This window comes from Budorcas taxicolor, chromosome 9 (assembly GCF_023091745.1).
Source record: "Budorcas taxicolor isolate Tak-1 chromosome 9, Takin1.1, whole genome shotgun sequence".
Taxonomy (NCBI): domain Eukaryota; kingdom Metazoa; phylum Chordata; class Mammalia; order Artiodactyla; family Bovidae; genus Budorcas; species Budorcas taxicolor.
The window spans coordinates 61,876,993-61,898,948 of NC_068918.1; the positions used below are offsets into that span (position 1 = coordinate 61,876,993).

Consider the following 21,956-nt stretch of genomic DNA (forward strand, 5'->3'; position numbering starts at 1 on the left):
GTACAGTGGAAGTGAGAAACAGATTTAAGGGACTAGATCTGGTAGAGTGTCTGATGAACTATGGACGGAGGTTTGTGACATTGTACAGGAGACAGGGATCAAGACCATCTCCATGGAAAAGAAATGCAAAAAAGCAAAATTGCTAGGGAGGTCTGGGGAGGGCTTACAAACAGCTGTGAAAAGAAGAGAAGAGAAAAGCAAAGGAGAAAAGGAAAGATATAAGCATCTGAATACAGAGTTCCAAAGAATAGCAGGAAGAGTTAAGAAAGCCTTCCTCAGCAATCAATGCAAAGAAATAGAGGGAAACAACAGATGGGAAAGACCGGAGATCTCTTCAAGAAAATTAGAGATACCAAGGGAACATTTCATGCAAAGATGGGCTCAATAAAGGACAGAAATGGTCTGGACCTAACAGAAGCAGAAGATATTAAGAAGAGGTGGCAAGAATACACAGAAGAACTGTACAAAAAAGAGCTTCACGACCAAGATAATCACGATGGTGTGATCATGCACCTAGAGCCAGGCATCCTGGAATGTGAAGTCAAGTGGGCCTTAGAAAGCATCACTACGAACAAAGCTGGTGGAGGTGATGGAATTCCAGTTGAGCTGTTTCAAATCCTAAAAGATGATGCTGTGAAAGTGCTACACTCAATATGCCAGTAAATTTGGAAAACTCAGCAATAGCCACAGGACTGGAAAAGGTCAGTTTTCATTCCAATCACAAAGAAAGGCAATGTCAAAGAGTGCTCAAACTACCACACAATCGCACTCATCTCACATGCTAGTAAAGTAATGATCAAAATTCTCCAAGCCAGGCTTCAGCAATACATGAACCGTGAACTTCCAGATGTTCAAGCTGGATTTAGAAAAGGCAGAGGAACCAGAGATCAAATTGCCAACATCCGCTGGGTCATCGAAAAAGCAGGAGAGTTCCAGAAAAACATTTATTTCTGCTTTCTTGACTATGCCAAAGCCTTTGACTGTGTGGATCACAATAAACTGTGGAAAATTCTGAAAGAGATGGAAATACCAGACCACTTGACCTGCCTCTTGAGAAACCTATATGCAGGTTAGGAAGCAACAGTTAGAACTGGACATGGAAGAACAGATTGGTTCCAAATCGGAAAAGGAGTACATCAAGGCTGTATATTGTCACCCTGCTTATTTAACTTCTATGCAGAGTATATCATGAGAAACGCTGGGCTGGAAGAAGCACAAGCTGGAATCAAGATTGTCGGGAGAAATATCAATCACCTCAGATATGAAGATGACATCACCCTTATGGCAGAAAGTGAAGAGGAGCTAAAAAGCCTCTTGATGAACGTGAAAGAGGAGAGTGAAAAAGTTGGCTTAAAGCTCAACATTCAGAAAACGAAGATCATAGCATCTGGTCCCATCACTTCATGGGAAATAGATGGGGAAACAGTGGAAACAGTGTCAGATTTTATTTTGGGGGGCTCCAAAATCACTGCAGATGGTGATTGCAGCCATGAAATTAAAAGACACTTACTCCTTGGAAGGACAGTTATGACCAACCTAGATAGCATATTCAAAAGCAGAGACATTACTTTGCCAACAAAGGTCCATCTAGTCAAGGCTATGGTTTTTCCTGTGGTCATGTATGGATGTGAGAGTTGGAGTGTGAAGAAGGCTGAGTGCTGAAGAATTGCTGCTTTTGAACTGTGGTGTTGGAGAAGACTCTTGAGAGTGCCTTGGACTGCAAGGAGATCCAACCAGTCCATTCTGAAGGAGATCAGCCCTGGGTGTTCTTTGGAAGGAATGATGCTGAAGCTGAAACTCCAATACTTTGGCCACCTCATGCAAAGAGTTGACTCATTGGAAAAGACTCTGATGCTGGGAGGGATTGAGGGCAGGAGGAGAAGGGGATGACAGAGGATGAGATGGCTGGATGGCATCATCAACTCGATGGACGTGAGTCTGAGTAAACTCTGGAAGTCGGTGATGGACAGGGAGGCCTCGTGTGCTGCAATTCATGGGGTCGCAAGGAATCGGACACAACTGGGCGACTGAACTGAACTGAGCTGCATGTCTGAATCTCATACACAAAGACAGTAAACATGAGTTATTCTGCTGGTGAGCAGAACTGGCTGTATAACTCAGCATCCTCTATCCAACCTCATTGTTCCTGACATGCTACTGAATGTGTACTGATTTGTCCAGTGAGAAAACTGCACTAAAACTAAAGGCAACTTCTAAGATCAGTGAGAAAAGTGAAAAGTGATTAAAAAGGCCTAGGATGGTGACAATATCTTAGAAATTTTATAGGAAGGTGACAATTTCTGAGAAAATAATTATGAACAACTACATCAACAAATAATGAAGCTTTAAAAGGGAAATAAAATGATAGGGTGGTATTTAGGGGTTCCCAAAGAAGAATTGATGCTTTTGAACTGTGGTGTTGGAGAAGACCCTTGAGAGTCCCTTGGACTGCAAGGAGATCCAACCAGTCCATTCTGAAGGAGATCAACCCTGGGATTTCTTTGGAAGGAATGATGCTAAAGCTGAAACTCCAGTACTTTGGCCACCTCATGAGAAGAGCTGACTCATTGGAAAAGAGTCTGATGCTGGGAGGGATTGGTGGCAGGAGGAGAAGGGGACGACAGAGGATGAGATGGCTGGATGGTATCACTGACTCGATGGACGTGAGTCTGAGTGAACTCCGGGAGTTGGTGATGGACAGGGAGGCCTGGTGTGCTGGGATTCATGGGGTCACAACGAGTCGGACACGACTGAGCGACTGAAATGAACTGAACTGAACTGAACTGAACTGAAAGAGAACTTAGCAGCAGTAGCAGCAAAGAGAACTTATCTCTGTTAAACATCAAAGATTTACATACTAAATGATATAGTTTACGGTACTAATATTTGTAGTCTTCTGTATGTATTTATATTTGACTCATACGTATGGATTTCCTATACTAACCTGGTTCACTTTAGGGATTACTTCATTCCTGGTGAAGGGTCTGCTGAATGCTGACCAAATACCCACCGGTCAAGGACAGTCCAAACTAAGAAAATTTCCACAGAACCTGAGACATCTTTCTGGGACAAGGATCTTAGCCTCTTTAGTCCAAAATATCACAGACCAAAAACAAAGGCAGAAAGGAACTGCAAGAAAGGGAGGGAAATCGCTGTCAAACAGGTTTCTGGTTTGAAATGTGAAAATGACCTTGGAGACCAGAAGCTGCCAGAAAAGAGTGGAGTTGTCTACTGCTCCTCTCAAGACTCTAAATGCTAAACTGCCTGTTCCTGTGGGCACAACACTTGTTCAATCCTGAGAACTAACAGGCTAAACCCAGTTTTAATGGACTGGCATATTTCTGGCCTGTCTTCCATGGGATTTTAAATTTTAACATCTCCATCCACATGATTACACTCACACTCTCTCACACACACACGTACACACACACTTAATAGCCTAAGTTATAGGACAGTTTAGCACAGTTGATATTACCTGATAGTCTGCCGCCCTTGACAGCTGCTGGTTTGCTTGCTGGACGTGCACCTCGGCATTTTCCACGTTGGCTTCTATGCTATCTTCAAAATAAAACACAGACACAAAAATGTTAAACAGGGGCTGATGTGCTAGTAATAGAGCTGCACTAATCACCTAATTTTATTCACGGTTAAAATTAAATACATTGATTATTCAAAGGTTTATATGCGTACAGCTGAATTTTCTTTTAGCAACTGTATTTCTCAGGTGCCTCAAACAATACAGAAACAATGTGAAGAAAATGAACTTGATTATCTTCATTACAGCGTACTCCAGTTCTACCTGGTAAACCCCAAAAATGCTGTCACTGAGTTTGCATTCTGTGATGGCCAACTCAATACCCAAGCAAAGCATTCTGAACTTTGGTTCAGGGGAAACAGGGAGACCTGAAAACCGTCATCTGCTCTGTGGCCAGCATCAACCTCCTTCTGTGCTGGAAACCTAGGATCCCTGAGAGTCCCCATAGCCTTCTCAAGTGGTGACAGGTTTCCTTCCTCCCCTCCTCTGAACTGGGGGTAGAATGTCCTACATCTGTAGGATGGATGAGTGCTGTCTCCTCCTCCTCCCTGCTGACTTTCAGAGCTCACGCCTACCTCTTTCACTCCACAGTGCAGCAGGCATCCCGAGATGTTTTTTCATCTTTTTCCTTGAATGTTTTAGTTCCTGCTCCACTGATGTTCTCTTCAATGCTTCTACTATTATCCATATTGGTGATCTCAATGTCCAACTGCTGACCCTCAAATACCCAGGCCTCTCAATTCTTTGAACACACATTTTTTCCTTAACTTTGCCTGTGATGCTTTCTGAGCCACCTATTTCCATGGTCACGTTCCAAACCTGTCATTACCAGCAACTGCAGCTTCTCTGTAATCTCCGTTCCAGGTCTCACTCTCTGATCACCACCTGCTACCGTGAGAGTTCTCTCCTTCTGAGACCCAGCTTCAGTGATCCTACCCCTTTTCATGGCCTTCATGGCATACCTCATGTCCTTCCTTCCCTCTTCCTTACCTCTGACTCCATGGACAGTCATTTGCCACCGCTTTCTTGCACTCATCGTCAGCCCTCTTCCCCCCTACTGCAGTCACACTTAGCTGACAGGATAGCCCCCAACCTATCCTGTGCAGTTGTATATGGCTACAAAAAAGTCATCGGGGCTGACTTATTTCACTTTAAATTCTTGACTGCAGAGCACTCTTGCCCCATCTCCCCAGCTCCTGGAAGGTAAGTCACACTTTCTCCTCTAACTTCCCATGCCTCCTCACTCACTGTCATTCTCCACCAGGGGCCTTATTTCCAGATCACTGAGACAACAGGAACAATCAGAAGACACTTCCACAATCTCCTCTGACCCTACCCACTACCACATGCAACCATCTCTGTGCTCAGACTTCTCTCCCATGGTTGCGGGGGACCCATCTGTGCTCAGTGAGAGCTAACCCCTCCATGTGTGCATTTTATCCCAATTCCTGCTGCCTAGCTCAACGACCTCAGGCCAGCAACTGCTTCCCTCTCACTATTAGCACTTCTTTCTCATCAATCCTATTGCTGCCATCTTAAACACAAACCAACCCTCAAACCTCTCACTGATGCCACATCCTCTGGCAGTTAGGACCTCACTGATAGAAAAAGCTATCTATCTCCGTTTGCCATCTCCGGTCACTCTCCTCCCAGCCTCTCTGGAACCTACTTTATCGTGCTTCTACCTGCACTATTTCACCAGCACAGCTCTCATCGGAGGTCATCTATGCCCTACATGTTGTTGAATTCAGCAGTCAACTCTTAATCCTCAGCTTACCTAGCGCAACAGCAGCATCAGAGGGAGCAGACAGGTCATCACCCTGAAATGCTTCCTCCACACCATACTAAAACTATACACTCACGTGGTTTTCTTCTGCATCACTGGTTATTTTTTGTTGGTTCCTCCTTGGTTCTCTAGCCTCTAAATCAGAGATTGACAAACTTTGTCTTTGTGCCAGATAATAAATACTTTAAGCTTTGCAGTTCATTCTTCTGGTTTCTGTCATAAATACTCAACTATGCCTCTGTTGTACAAAACCTGCTATAGATACATAAAAGAATGGATGCAGTTTGCTGACTGTGCTCTAAATATTTAGAAGTCCTTAGAACCTCCTCTTGCTCAGTCATGTCACACTCTTTGTGACCCCACGGACTGCAGCCTGCCAGGCTACTCTGTCCATGGAATTCTCTAGGCAAGAATATTGGAGTGGGTTTTCATTCCCTTCTCCAGGGGATCTTCCCAACCCAGAGATCAAACCCAGGTCTCCTACATTGCAGGCAGACTCTTTACTGAACCACCAGGGAAGCCCCTCTCTTCTCTATCTAAACTTATTTCCCAGGTGATCTTACCTAATCTCATGGCTTTAAATATCATCTATGTGCAGATGATACCCAGATTTAAAACCCCAGTCCAGACACTTCTCCTTTACCTCACGTTCACAACCTCTGTTCTCACCTCCCCTTTACCTCATGTTCTCAACCTCTGTTCTTAACCTAATAGTCCAAGTGAGTCTCTTAAAATCTAAGTCAGATGATTACACCCTTCTGCTCACATCTTCCCGTGGCTTCTCCTCTATTAATACAAAGACTGTTCTTATGATGGCTCAGCGGCCTATGTGATCTGGTCCCTCGTGACTTTGGACACTGTCTCCATCCTCCTTGTGCTCACTCCATTCACTTAAAATGCCAGGCATGCTTCTGCCCAAAGGCCAGGGCACCTGCTATTCACTCTGCCTGGAACCTCTTCTCCCGCTGGCTTCCTTACTTCCGTGAAGTCCCCACTAAAATGTCACCTGCCCTTACTGACTCCACACTGAAAAGCAGCACCTTCCCCAGAACCTGCAGCCCCACCCCAATCTGGCCTTATTTTCCCCAGAAACACTTATCACCACTCACTTTTCTTTCTGTTGTAATTGTCTCTCTCCTCCAATTAGATTATAATATCTTTTATTTGTTGTTTAATTTCAGCTGAATCCTCAGTGCCTAGATTTATGCCTTAAAGTAGTTGGCACTCAATAAATATTTATTGGATGAATGAATGGTTTCTTAAGTTTTACCCTGTGATCTACTGGGACTACAGAAGAGGGTAAGAATAGAAAAATAATAATTAAACTATAGGTCCAAGTATTTAAACTTGTATTTAAATTTAAACACCAAATTCAGAAAACATATTAAATATACCTTTAGTATACTCACAAATATCTTCATACTTAAAAATGATAAAGAAGATCAGAATCTTGATCAACGCTGCTAATTATATCCTATATGAATTATGATTACATTTAAAATTTAAAGGAAGTCTTACAGAGTTTTTAAAAAAGAATTAAAAAATCCTCAGTAACGAAGTAATACTACTAAATTAATATGCTAAAAACGTTATGAGAATGAATGTTTAGGCAAATGGCTACTTATTCCCTCTACTTGAGAAGAGAGGACAGTGTGCACTTTATGAAAAGACATTTTCTCCAAAGTCTTGGTGTGATGAGAATTAAACTGGGATAAGACAGAAACCAAAGGTCCTGGGAATGAGCTAGGATGATGTTACATGGAACCTTCCATGATCTCAGTAGCAGCAGACCCTGATTAAATTTGGGACTTCTTAAATACATGAAATTGGTCATTTCAACCAGTAGGAGCCAAAAATGAGATCTGTTTCAGATAATGCCAAGGGTGGTGCTTTGTCTGTTGCAGACACGGTAGTTTTGACTCCAGGAGGACCCAACGAGAGAAAAGGAGGTCCGTTACTCTGAGAAGTTACCTCAGGGAAACTGCATGAGACCTGCTTCCACCTCATGACATTTCACATGTAGGGCTTACCTATTACATCTCCTTGCTCATGAATCATCATTCCCAAATCTTTAAATATTTCATTAATATCCATAATATCAGCCTAAGAGGAAAAAAAGTACATATTATTGTAATCAGAAATTCAGTCCCCAATCCACAAAGGGGGAAAATTTTTTAAAAAACCCAAACCACTACTCATACCTAGGTGAGCATGCCTCTGGACTTAATAACATGCATTTTGGACATGTGAGAAAACTATTTGACTACAGGCAATCCCAAGTAAGTAGACTCTGAATAACAGTAACCATTTCTCTAAAACAAGTTTGTAATGTTAAAAATATCATTGGAATGGAAATGAACGATCTATGTAATAGAGAAGGGTGGTGCGTTATTGAATTTTACACCATTCAATCTGATTAGTCTTGTTATCACAAGCAGTATTTCCTCAAAAACACTGAAAATATTCCAGTAAAAATATATATGTCAATTTGACACTTAAGACTGTGCTGGGTCTTTGTTGCGGCAAGTGGGCTTAATTTCCTCACAGTGAGATCTTAGTTCTCTGACGAGAGACTGAATCTATGTTCCCTGCACTGGAAGGTGGATTCTTAACCACTGGACTACCAGGGAAGTCCCTCAATCTGACACTTTAAAAGAATAAAACATGAGGTGTAAATTCAAATTCTCAGATTAATAAACTTGAATATGCAATGTAATAGTGATGGGTAAATAAGTTATAAATTTAATTTTCTTTAATATATAACTATTATTTTGCCTGATTAAAGAGTAATATGTAAATACTTTATTCAGGAAGAGTGGGGCGATTTACACATTCATCCTAGAACTTAGTTTTCTCATCTGTAAAATGGGGAGTGATAGTGACACAGTTAAGTTACTTTTATGAAAACTAAATGAGACAACAGAAACAATTTATCATATAGTGCTTGGTGGATGGAATCCATCAATAAATGGTAGCTATTGTTAGCTATTATCAGGCCACTTTCCAGGGAACAGGTAGGTTCCCTATAAACTAAGGCTATAAACCTTTTAGCCCTTTTCAATATCCTACATGTACCAAAGGGAAATAAAATACATTTAAAGCCCCTGGAAGAAATCTTATTCATGCAGGTGTGATGTGTATTATGTGCCACAGAAGCCATCCAGACTCTGAACAGAACTTCATCACTAGACTGACATTTTTCTCAATGCTCAGGTGCCTTGAGATGACTTAACAGAATTAAAAAAAAAAAAAGAAAGAAAATTTGGAGTGGAGGGAAGTATATTTTCTCATCCTAGCACAATTTCTAAAGAGATTACTCTTTTTAAAAGCAATGATTCTAACTTATATGAGAAATGCCACCGAACTGATATTTATTTAGTTTTCTTTCTTGACCCTTTTCCCAGTATCACCTAAGCATCTTGAGAACAAGCTCACTAAGTGAGGCAGTTCAATTCTACAATTTAAAGCTTACTTCGAGTTGTCTGATAGAAGACTCTCTCTCCTGAATAAGGCGCAGGTCGTCCTCTGTAATTTCTTCATCCTGCAACTGAGCTTGAGGCTGAGTTTGGCTATTAAAAAGAAAGGAATATGTAAAAAAAGAAAAACCAGTATGGAAACAAGGGGACTTCCTTCTTATTACAGAAATACTTATTAAATAGAACATTTTTGCTTCAAAGTCACAGAATTGCTCACTTAAATTCTGAAAGTATAACAGAAATGTTAACCAAATTTTATTCATTTTCATTTCAATGATTTTTTTTAGAGTTATTATTTAATTATCGGAAGCTATTACATCTAGCAAGTGAGTATTTCTTCTTGGTTGACTTAAACCTCACACATGGGAATAATCGATTTCAAAAATAATCTTAATCAAAAATTAAGTCAATAATATTTATCTGGATAAATAACTAAAGAGTACTATTACTATACTGGACTATTTTTATATATTTTATAATAATTATTTAAAAATTTTTTCAAATGTATTGTTTTCTATTTATAAATAACTTAGGAATCAAGATATATTGAAAACTAATTTTGCCCAAGACCATGATGTAAAAAACAAATATGAAAAATTATCTTTTACTCTGCATACTGTTTTATACTTCTTACCTTTCCCAAGATACAAGATTCCTTTCTTTTGAGCTCTCCTCAGGAAAACCACCCTGAATAATTTAGTAACAGAATGGATTGAGATGGCACAAAGGAAAAGCACACAGCACTCATATTTTCCTCTCTAATAATTTAAACTGATTTATGTACACACTGGAGTATAGGTATAAGAAAAGAGAAAAGTTCTTGTTCTACTATTTTAAGTCAATTACTTCAAGCAATAATAAAACTATAACCTAAGCTGACATGGAAGCAATTCATTAAATATTCTCAAGAGCCAAATAATGAATATTATTTGATTAACAAAGAATGCAGCTTTGGAACCTCTACATTAAGGAACAGGGAAACACTTATGATAGTTTCCAGGGAGATTTAAAATTAGATTAAATCAAAATTCCACTCTAACTTATCCTTCTATTTATCTTCTCCAGGTCTAAGTTCATTTTCAATTATTCTCACAATATATTCACTCTGTTCATTTCAAATCATCTTCATATAACCCAGGAGTAAAGAGTCTTCTACTCCAGCAGGAATACAAAGTTACAGCCTCAGGTGCAAATCAGGATTTGATTCCTAATCTTCTCTGACAGAATGTTTCCGTATTTTTACATAATCTGTAATCTTTTGTTCCATGACATGGACAGAATAACCACAAGTGACAAGTGAAATCGCTCAGTTGTGTCCAACTCTTTGCGACCCCATGGACTGTAGTCTACCAGGCTCCTCTGTCCATGGGATTTTCCAGGCAAGAGTACTAAAGTGGGTTGCCACTTCCTTCTCCAGGAGATCTTCCCGACCCAGGGATTGAACCCGGGTCTCCCGCATTGTAGGCAGACGCCTTACCATCTGAGCCGCCAATAATACACAATTATCATCCTTTTAAAAACTGAGCAGAAAACTCCTGAAAATAAATGTTCAACACCGATTTCCAAGATATTCACAGGACTTTAAGGCTCAAAAAACATGCCTTGTAGTTTTTCACAGGATCCCTGGGAAATACTGTGTTCATTTTTACAATGCTGCTTTAAATACTTACAGATACTCTGGAGCTGGCTCTTACTCGAGCAACAAATTCTTTCTCTCTCTCGGCAGCCTGCCTCTGCACCTTCTGAAAGTTTGTCAGCGATGCTGTGAATTCAGCCACTAAGCGATCCTTCTGTATTTTCCTTTGACGCTAGAGGAGAGGCGGGGAAAAGAAACCTGCTAGAATCAAGCTGTGAAGTTCTATAGAATTTGCAAAAGGTGTTTTGCTAGTAGCTGGCTCTTTATTTAATTTTGAAAATTTTATCCACTATATTACAGACCCTTACTGATTAACACGCAATAACATTTTGCTCAATTTGATAATGTGTTCAAACACTGTGCATATTTATCTTGAGGCAAAGGCCCATAATGCTGGATTTTCACCTCAAGTTTTCATCCTAAAAACTAGGCCACCCTTTTAAAGTAATTCCTCTTCTTTATTTTAATGGAAATAAAACCTTTGATTCACCTAAGTAGTAACTTCCACTAAGTAAGCAGGGTAATAAAAACGTGTGCCCCTAGGAAACCTCACATCTTGAATGAGCATGCATGTTGATGAAGTCAGTCCTGGAAGGCCAGGAAACAATTAGCCAGGAAGCATTTTCTGAGCACTTACTTAATTATGGGTCAGGACAACTGCATGGAAATAATTTTTGCTTTACTGAACCACAGGATACTACCTGGGCAATTAAATACACTTTTGTGTTCTCTGAACTAATCTCAAATAGATTTTTCCCCCTTGATTTCCTTTCTAGTACAACAGTTCAAAGATCCTACAATGCATTTGATTCCTTTCACATTCAGTACATCAACAGTGTGTCTTAAAGCTTCATACCTGGTCACTGGGGGTGGTGGGCAGAGATCCAAACTCTTTAATGTACTTATCTGTTTCTTTGGCAAGCTGGTTCGTATACTGCTGCTTTTGCTGGCTAAAGTAAAAACAACATGTATTACAGTTAAAGAACTAAGGTATTTCTTGAAGCTATAACTCTGCCACTCAATTCAACCCTGATGAACAGTTTTAGAAAAATCACTTTTTAAGAGACTGGCTCAAATTTTCTCTATGAAAACAAAGTTATCAGGTCCTATAAATATTGAGTAAATACTATGTGGAAGGTGCTTTACTTTCACATATGGAGATAACCAAGCTTTGAGAAATAAATATCAGCAGCTATTTAGAAAAGATGACTAAAGCCAATGCGAGATTGTAAAATGTCTGATGTTTGATATCTGGGGGATGTGGGAGCCTTAAAACTCTGTCCAGTTCTCAGGTTACAGACAGCCTCTCTTATTCCTCTACCTGAGTATTTATATCCTATAGATACTTTATTTAAAAAAAAGAAAAAAGATCAGAAGTCAAAATGAATAATAGTACAAATTTACTATTATTTATGTTAACCATAGGAAAAAAATGATAGCACTTCTCTGTTAAAAAAAAACCGAACACAGTGAAAGAGGTAAATTATATAGTTATCTGTTTCTACCTTGCTAACTAGCTTATAAAGTGAAAAGTAAGATCTATAACTAAGGAAATTGACATTTTAAAAAAGCTTGTATTCATGTGATGTTTTACAGGTCACAACATCAGTACCTTGCATATATATTATCTCTCATTTATTTTTTTGCCTTTTTTCTTTTTTTTGCTTTTAAAAAAATTAATTTATTTTTTATTGAAGAATAATTGCTTTACAGAATTTTGCTGTTTTCTGTCAAATCTCAACATGAAACGGCCATAGGTATACATATATCACCTCCCTTTTGAAACTCCCTCCTATCTCCCTCCCCATCCCACCCCTCTAGGTTGATACAGAGCCCCTGTTTGAGTTTCCTGTGTATTGCTCACACTTTGGGTGCTTTAAAATAATGAGAAACTATATGATAATATCGGAGAAGGCAATGGCACTCCACTCCAGTACCCTTGCCTGGAAAATCCCATGGACGGAGGAGCCTGGCGGGCTGCAGTCCATGGGGTCACTAAGAGTTGGACATGACTGAGCGACTTCACTTTCACTTTTCACTTTCATGCATTGGAGCAGGAAATGGCAACCCACTGCAGTGTTCTTGCCTGGAGAATCCCAGGGACGGCGGAGCCTGGTGGGCTGCCATCTGTGGGGGTCGCACAGAGTTGGACATGACTGAAGCGACTTAGCAGCAGCAGCATATGATTATATCTTTCAGTATATAGATATCTATATTTGACTGACAAGGAATTATACCACACTTATATATGTTTAGCAAATGCCTTATCTTTATATATGTTTTATAAATCTTTATGAAAAGTAATACAATTAAAATTATAAAAAGAAGACTTTAATGATGTCTACATATTCAGAATCTCCACTATTAAGCTTAGCAAAATATTGTTAACTATTAAGAATTATGGCTTCTGTTCTACTTTATTTTAATAAATGATGGTTTGTTATTTAGATTTGGGACATGTTTATCCCCCTGATATCTATCCACTGCAGAAAAATGCAATATAAATTATAAGACAACTATAAATTCCTCAAACTGTACTTCAGAAAAAATATGAATTATTATTACCTATCTTCCAATCTCTTCTTTTTGGAACTTTTCCTTCTGTAGCTAATGTCTGGCATTTCATTTATTACATATATACTACTTGAAATTTGTAGCTGGCAATAGTGCTAAATTAACATATAAAATGACTCAGGTTTAGAATAATGTTGGGCAAACCATCAAAGCCCAAACAGAAATGTTTTCCTTATAAGTAAAATGGAAATAGTTCTTTTGATCTATCTAGCTCACTGCGGTTTTGTAAGGTTCAGATGAGAAAAGGTGTAAAAACACACTGTAAAATCTGTACCACCACAAAGGATTGTTGCTGTTGTTCTATAACATACTAATTTACTCAAATAGGTAAGTACATTACTCGGTTATATCTTTTATTTTTTTAAACAGAGGCTAATGCTTTCTGAAATTCAAGGATGTAACGATAAACTTTTGGGGGGCATAGTTCATACTGGATATGCAATGAAATCTAAGAGAAATAAATAAAAATCATCACAAGGATTGTTAGCTATGAGAAGTGACTCACACAGGGGGAAGCTTAGAGTACTGTTTTTCTAAAACCATCAAAAACAACCTATTAAAAAGTACTAGGTAACCAAGAAGTTCTACTTTGATAGAGAAGGCCAGATCTTTAAAATAAAGAAAAAGAGCTGCCCACTTTAGACAGGGAAAAACTTACACAAAATCTGAGTACAAATGAGGCACCAGAAAAACCTTATTAATTTTTCATTGTTTTCTCCAATAAATATAACACTGCTGCTACTGCTAAGTCACTTCAGTCGTGTCTGACTCTGTGCAACCCCATAGATGGCAGCCCACCAGGCTCCCCAATCCCTGAGATTCTCCAGGCAAGAATACTGGAGTGGGTTGCCATTTCCTTCTCCAATGCATGAAAGTGAAAAGTGAAAGTGAAGTCACTCAGTCATGTCCGACTCTTAGCGACCCCATGGACTGCAGCCTACCAGGCTCCTCCGTCCACGGGATTTTCCAGGCGAATGAACATAACAATAGGTGGTTTTCCCTCTTTATTTATTTTCTTTTTGATGTTTAACTAAATACTTACAGCTGTTGCCTTAATTCAGGTGAATCTTGAGGTGTTCCAAGTTGATTCAGAGTCCTCTGTATTTCCGCAGCTATTATGATAGAAAGTAAATGTACAGTAATTACTACAAATGTTAGACCATTAGAAATTAAGTTAGAAATTAACACAAGCAATAGGACAGTTAGAAAAAGACAGGAAAAACAAAGACATAAATATAGAAAATATTAGTTGAGAAAAAAAAAATCAATGGCTTATTCAAATCTAATCAGTGACAATGTATTGTGTGGATACCTTAACATGTGAAACTGTAACTATGATCCGAAATATTATTTTCTTCCCTATTCCATCAGCACATTTGGTACAATGGCACATGGACTGTCATGTAAATTCTACTGGCACAAAAACTGTGAGGAAAATATGATTCACTGGGATATAAAGTGAATGAATTACAGTTAATAAATGAAGGAGGAATAACAAAATTAGCATAACCATTTTCAACTGTCTATGTAATAAGCAATTCAAGCAAGAATCAAAGGATGCTAAAACCATGGGAATACTCACATGACCTCAAATTATCATCACATACATGTTATTAACTTGCGCTAACTTTTTAGAAGATTAATCTGTTGCTTAAAATTTGTTAAAACTTGCTTAAATTTGGTCCTAAATGACCAAATTTAGTATCACCAATTGTACAAACTAGCATTATGAGCCTCCTGACATGATGCAACAAGAAAGTCACAAAATGACCTATGTATTTTTCTTGCCAAAATATTTAACTGGAATCTATGAGCAACTGAACACACACCACACACAATCATGAGAAAGAAATCAGACCAATCTAGATTATGTGATAATCTACACAACAACTGATCTGTACTTCTTAAAATATCAATGTCACAAAAGAAAAAAATATGTAAAAGCAGGAAAGCTTTCTAAATCAAAAACACAAAATACTAAGACACCCAGTATACAATTTTTGACTGGCTCCTGATTCAGGAAAAAAGAAAAACCCTATAAAAACTATTTTTAAAAATTTGTAGAGACGACTGGAGAAACTTGAATTGAATCTGGAGAGAGAAAGACTAAACAAATGTTGAGAAATGTCAACAACCGGTGAACCCAGGTAAAGTGTATATAAAAAGACCACTGTACAATACTTCTACTCTTCTATAGGTTTTAAATATTTCATGCTAAGTTCACCATTCAGAAGTCTACCACTGTAATAATAGTAATAAAAAAAAGGCTCTTTACAAAGGGGAAGGTTCTAGTTTTATGCATTTCTGTACACAAATAAAATGGCAAGCAGAGATAAGTTGAAAACCCATCTCAAAGTAAAGAACTTTCACATTTCCAAGAACTAGAGAAAAATGATCCAAGTCACCCATTCTTTTTCATTTAAAAGAAGTCGTTTATTTATATAGCTTAAATGCTTTTAAAAAGTCATTGTTTATTTATGGGATCAAGGGAATGATTGTATTCCAAAACACAGGATTACTTTTGTTCACTCAGGATGATGTAATGAATATTGCTTTCAAGTCAGAGATGGAAAATATAAATAGTGGAGAGGAGACATATAGCAACTGTTAACCATTCAGCTAGTTACAAAGGAATTTCTTTTTGCTCTTTTTTTTGGTAATAGACCTTTTCTTTTGTGAGATGAGAAACTTTGTTTGCTGTTTTAAACTTATGGCTGCTTTGTACAATAAATTATCTATTTCCTTCTCAACCTCAGCCGATTCTCCTAGGCTACCTTATAGGGGTTTAAAGCCTTCACTTTCAAAAAAAGTATGCTGGTAAGACAAACTGATCCAGGCATTTATCGTTATTTCAAGAGGATTCTTGTCTTTTAAAAAGGCCATGGTACTTTGGCCACCTCATGCGAAGAGTCGACTCACTGGAAAAGACCCTGATGCTGGGAGGGATTGGGGGCAGGAGGAGAAGGGGATGAGGGAGGATGAGATGGCTGGATAGCATCAAGGACTCAATGGACGTGAGTCTGAGTGAACTCTGGGAGTTGGTGATGGACAGGGAGGCCTGGCGTGCTGCAATTCATGGGGTCGCAGAGTCGGACACGACTGAGCGACTGAACTGAACTGAAGTGAAAAAAAGACTGCTCAATAAATGACATGAGGAAACTGACCAATCATTTGGGGGTTAAAACAGAGAACTCAATGTTACCTCATGAAGCAAAATAAATCTGTAAAAAATTAATAATTTAAACATTAAAAATTGAAACTATTAAACTGCTACATAAAACTATAAAAATGTACTTATTACACAATCTTATTTATGATTTTGGCCCAGGTACATTTTCCTGTGGTCATGTATGGATGTGAGAGTTGGACTGTGAAGAAGGTTGAGTGCCAAAGAATTGATGCTTGTGAACTGTGGTGTTGGAGAAGACTCTTGAGAGTCCCTTGGACTGCAAGGAGATCCAACCAGTGCATTCTGAAGGAGATCAACCCTGGGATTTCTTTGGAAGGAATGATGCTAAAACTGAAACTCCAGTACTTTGGCCACCTCATGCGAAGAGTTGACTCATTGGAAAAGACTCTGATGCTGGGAGGGATTGGGGGCAGGAGGAGAAGGAGACGACCGAGGATGAGATGGCTGGATGGCATCATGGACTCAATGGACGTGAGTCTGAGTGAACTCCAGGAGTTGGTGATGGACAGGGAGGCCTGGCGTGCTGCGATTCATGGGGTCGCAAAGAGTCGGACACGACTGAGCGACTGAACTGAACTGAACTGAACTGATTCAAAATATTAACCAAGTATAATACAAAACTAAGAACTATGAAGGAAAATATTATCAAACTGGCAATAAATACACAAAAAGTTTAAATGCTATATGAAAAATATGTATCTTTATTACAAATCCATACAAGTAACATATGTGTGTGTACGTGGGAGAAAATGCCTGCAGCATATGATGAGTAAAGGGGTTAATATTCTTAATACAGAAAAAAAAAACTCCTATAAGTTGGAAATATAAAAATAGTCCAATGAAAAAAAGGTAAAAGGTATCATCTTAAAATAATGACAAGCAAATAAACATAAGCGAAGTTCAACTTCATTGACAATCAACTTTTCATATATCAGATTGGAAAAAGTCAAGCAAAATAAGCAGATGATAATATAATCATAAGCAAAAGTCTTCATAAAGGTAAAGACATAGGGAGGAGTAATATTCATCATGTAGAAAGAATCAGAAATAACCAAGGAAAGGTCAGACAAGCCAGGACAAAAGTAGGCCAGGAACAGTACCTTTAATAATATTCACTGAAAACATGAATAGCAAGAAAAAAAAAGAAAAAAAGACTAAAAAGTGTCAATCCTAGAAAGGATAAATAATTTTAATGCATGGACGCTATATAAAATTGTTTGGCCATTAAAAAGAAATTAAGTAGAGATGCTTCTGATAGACCCAGTGGGAGGGAGCTTAAGTCCACCAAATGGTTATTTCCCTGGTTTTTGTAAACAGATACACTCAGCAACCCCAGTCTTCATCCTTTCTCCCTGAGAAAGAACTCATATGCAAAGGAGGACATAACTGGGAGCCCCAGGGCTCTACACTTCAACAAAACAGAAGACGATCAGCCACACCTCTTCTTGTTCACTGCCCAGAAATGTCAGGAAGACCTGAAGAGAGCTGAGAGCTGTGAAGCCTCTCCTACGCCCATTTGACTGGCCTGTGCAGAGGATGAGGAAAGCAAACATTAGTAGTAACGATGGCTAGCAGAGGCTTCTTTAAATGGTGACTCCAACCGAGATGCTCCTCAAATTGTGGTCTCTTTGCTAGAACACATCATCAAAATTGTTGGCGCCTTGTACAAACCTTCTGATATGGTAAACACTTTTTGCTCTATCCTAAAAAATAGAAAACAAGAGGAGTATGCTTTCAGCTGGATGGGGTGGGCGGCAAGCCTTCAATGTCTTATCTTAGGGTTATACACCCTCTTCATCACTGTACAAGTCAGACGTCAAGATTATTCAGCCTTTCCTCCTACAGAACACTACACAAGTCCAATACATTGCTTTCATGTGCTTTTAAAATCTGCAAAGTGAGAAGCCACATGTTCTCTTAGGTGCCTTGGAAGGATGGAAGTATGCCAGCAGACAGAAGATAAATTAATGCAGAAACCTGTTTTCTTAGTGAAGAATCTTGGCCCATTGATCTGTATGGATCATTGATATACTCCTGCAAATTGCTTTTCTTTGCAGTCTCAAATACAAATGGGAAAATACGGCTTAGTCACACTTTTTATGTGGCTCCAATCCATTTTACTGAATGCCCTAAAAGGCTGCTGGCTTTGGCTTCAACTCCCCAACAGAAAAGGCTATCCTGCTGGTTCAAGTTGTGGCATAAGCAGTTCTACAACTTGGCTTCAATGACCTGCTTGATCCAATGGTAACTCCAGAACCTGTGGAATTTCTGGGTTCTGCGTAAAACTAGTGGCAAGGTCCACTAGGAAAAAAACAAGAGAAGTCCCTTAGATTCATTGAGCAAAATGATGCTCTTTGTCAAGCCAATATTACCCTTTTGAGGAATAGTTCTAGTCCTACTACTGATTCTTGGATAAAAAGTAAACAGTGATATACTGGGTGACCCAGTGACTTGAGTTGCCTGCTACATATTAGGTGTTATGTTATCTTGTTGACAGGTTCTTCCTAGGTGGCTCAGACAGTAAAGAATCTGCCTGCAATGCAGGAGACCTGCGTTTGACTCCTGGGTAGGGAAGATCCCCTGGAGGAAGACATGGCTACCCACTCCAGTATTTTCGCCTAGAGAATTCCAAGGACAGAGGAGCCTGGTGGGTTACGGTCTGTGGGGTTGCAAAGAGTCAGGCACGACTGAGTGACAAACACTTTCACTGTCTTGTTGATGTATCTCTTTTCTAGATTTTGTGTGTTAGTCAACCTGCCTCTCACTCCAACTTCTGCAGTACTTGTTCAATGGAATAAACAACCAGGAATGGTTTAAGAATTAAAAACTACATACAGGCTTGCCAACACAGACTTCCCCTTCTTCAGACTAACATGATTACTGACAATGCCATGTACCAGTTTGCAGTCAACAGCAATCAAAAGTAAATTTACAATATGGCACCATTCTTGGGGGTTATGAGCCAGTCACCCAGCGGCAAGATGATTAGAGCCCTTCCATCTTGGTGAAGGTGGAATTTTATATTGACTGAAATAGCAGCACTATGGATTTTGCACTGCTTCTTCTGCTGCCCTCCCCCCATGATCCCACCGGCTTCTGAATCCATGTATCAATCACAATCATTCTACACACCAGTGCTCCTGATTAAGATACTCAATGTAACAGAGAAAAAAAAACAAATATATATATATATATACACACACACACACACACACACACACACACACACATATATATATGTATGTATATATATATATACATATATATAAAACAGAGCTTCCAAAGACCAAGAATTCCTTGGTCTGCCAGTACTCCTTTATCTGGAAGCCGCTGGATTCCTAGAATGTCTAATGGCCTTTTAAAGATCCAGTTACGGTGTCACCTGAGCGACAGTATCTTGGGAAGCTGAAATGCAATCCCATGGGACCTTTATGCTTGCAAAGACCCACCACTCTCTGGTGCTGCTTCAACCATATCCACAAAGAAAACTCAGATTTAGGACCTAAAGTGGAAAAGTGAAGAGAAATAGTTCACATTTACATCTAACTACCCATTTACAATGGCACCCCACTCCAGTACTCTTGCCTGGAAAATCCCATGGACAGAGGAGCCTGATCGGCTACAGTCCATGGGGTTGCAAAGAGTCGAACACGACTGAGCGACTTCACTTTCACTTTCACCCATTTACAAACTTTTCTTCCATCCCTTGAAATGATTTAGAGACAATATTCAAGTAAGGAGTGTAACCGTGGCTCCACCTGAGTGGAAGCTGAGACTACATGGGGCCACTTGGGGCCAGGGTAGCACAATGTCCACTGAGGTCATTATCAAGGGGAAGTAAAAGTGTGCCCAGGGCAAAGCCAGAGGGAGAAGTCTAAACAAACCTTGGGAAATGAGCTGCAGGGAACTAGCTAATACTGCCGTCTTCAATCAGAAAAGTTAGTATGATCTAACACGTGAGCAGGAGCAACAACGATCTGGGTTTGAAAGTCTGGGTTACTCCACAGTCGAGGTACAAAAAGAAGGTAAAAGGAACATGGACTAGCTATCCAGGAGAAAAGGATTAGTAGAAACTGCAGCCTTGTTTCCAGCCATTAAGTGGCAGACTATAGCACATGTCAATATTCTGTTCCTTGCTCTGTAATGTGGATCCTTAAATTAACTATTTGTTTCCTTCCCTATCTCTATTCTCCACTGTTTTATAGGGGCATGTTGTTAGCAGTTACACTTAAACTCTGGTCCACAGATTAAGGAAATACTGTGACCCCCCATCTTGCTGAATCAGAGGAGGCATAGACTGGAAATCACCAAACAGACCTGGCACTGGAAGCAGGAAATACACGTCTTGGTTCTACCTGTCAGCGGAGATGGGAGAGGAGTGCGGGTTGTATGAGCAATAGCAGCACCATGCTAAATGGGGCTTTTTAATTTTTTCAAGCTTAAATATGAAAAAAAGGAGAAATATATTCATTATAGAAAACAAAAGAGATGAATTATAATGGGGATTTTTGGCCATCTGATACCCCAAATTTTTATGACATTGGATCTTTTTGGTTTATAATAGCACCACTGGGAAGTATCATTACAGAACCAGTCCTTAGGGGGAACAAACTGGACAGTACGGTCACAAAACCATTCTGAGTCCTTGAGCTTTGCTGGCCTCCATTATGAGTAATGCAGGTGATTAATAATGACAGAGTCCCAGCAACAATCACAAGAAAAGAAAGACCAGACTCATAAAACTAGCTTAGCTACTTATAATCAAAATCTAGACTGACTGAATGCTATTGAGGTTCCATAAATACCAAAGTTGCTTACAAGTCAAATGCTTTAGCTGACAACTTTCTTTTCACTCTAAAACAATAATTTGAATAACACAGTACCTCATAAAATGAAGCTTCTTAGAAAGGCAACCATTCAGCTTTGCCTAATAGAGTGCATTTAATTAACTAAGTGCTTGATGTTTTTCATGAATGCAAATGTAAAACAAGGCCTCCTACACTCAAACAGTATGCAATCTAGAAAAGGAGGGGAAAAAGTATCAATACATAGTATAAATGCTCTCATAATGTTTCAAACAAGGACCTATGTATAGGTGTTCTACTGAAGGACAATCCAAAGAGCCTAATGGAGGAGGCATTTGTATTATTTTTGAAGTGCAAGATACCAGACACTTTACTTTGGAGATTCGAACCTCGGTATCATACTTAAGACATAACTTGATGTTCAGATTATCAACTGGTTCCTCCAACCACAAGGGTAAATAAACTCCTAAAGGAAAGAACTAGGTATTCACTGTTCATTATCAGATCTTTTGCATCTACCATATTGTTGACACTCAATGAATATTTTTAAACTGAGCCACAAAACAGCATCAGAAAGACTGAATCTTACATATTAAGACTTAGTTAGTTAGTTAACTCGCTCAGTTGTGTCCGACTCTTTGCGACCCCGTGGACTGTAGGCCACCAGGCTCCTCCATCCATGGGATTCTCCAGGCAAGAATACTGGAGTGGGTTGCCATTTCCTTCTCTAGGGGATCTTCCTGACCCAGGGATCGAACCCAGGTCTCCCGCGTTGCAGGCAGATGCTTTAACCTCTGAGCCACCAGGGAAGCCCCATATGTATTTCTAAAACACAAGGCATATATAAGAAGAAAGTTAACAGAGGTAGGTATGTTCCTTTATTATTTATTCATTCAACATGGCCTGGGTACCTACTATCCACCAGGATTTCTGGACATCAACAATCATTCCTGT

General features: G+C 39.2%; 1 protein-coding gene across 2 annotated transcripts in view; it reads right to left on the bottom strand.

Annotated features, from left to right (window-relative positions):
* The window catches only part of STX7 (syntaxin 7), a 60,769-nt gene that overhangs the window by 3,149 nt on the left and 35,664 nt on the right, over window positions 1-21,956 (bottom strand). For both annotated transcript variants that reach the window (XM_052645716.1, XM_052645718.1), the window contains exons 3-9: window positions 14,050-14,119; window positions 11,290-11,383; window positions 10,468-10,605; window positions 9,432-9,484; window positions 8,794-8,890; window positions 7,352-7,424; window positions 3,476-3,558 (exon numbers count right to left, since the gene is read on the bottom strand). In XM_052645716.1, coding sequence (XP_052501676.1) covers window positions 3,476-3,558; window positions 7,352-7,424; window positions 8,794-8,890; window positions 9,432-9,484; window positions 10,468-10,605; window positions 11,290-11,383; window positions 14,050-14,119 — 608 coding nt within the window. The remainder of the gene's footprint in view (window positions 1-3,475; window positions 3,559-7,351; window positions 7,425-8,793; window positions 8,891-9,431; window positions 9,485-10,467; window positions 10,606-11,289; window positions 11,384-14,049; window positions 14,120-21,956) is intronic.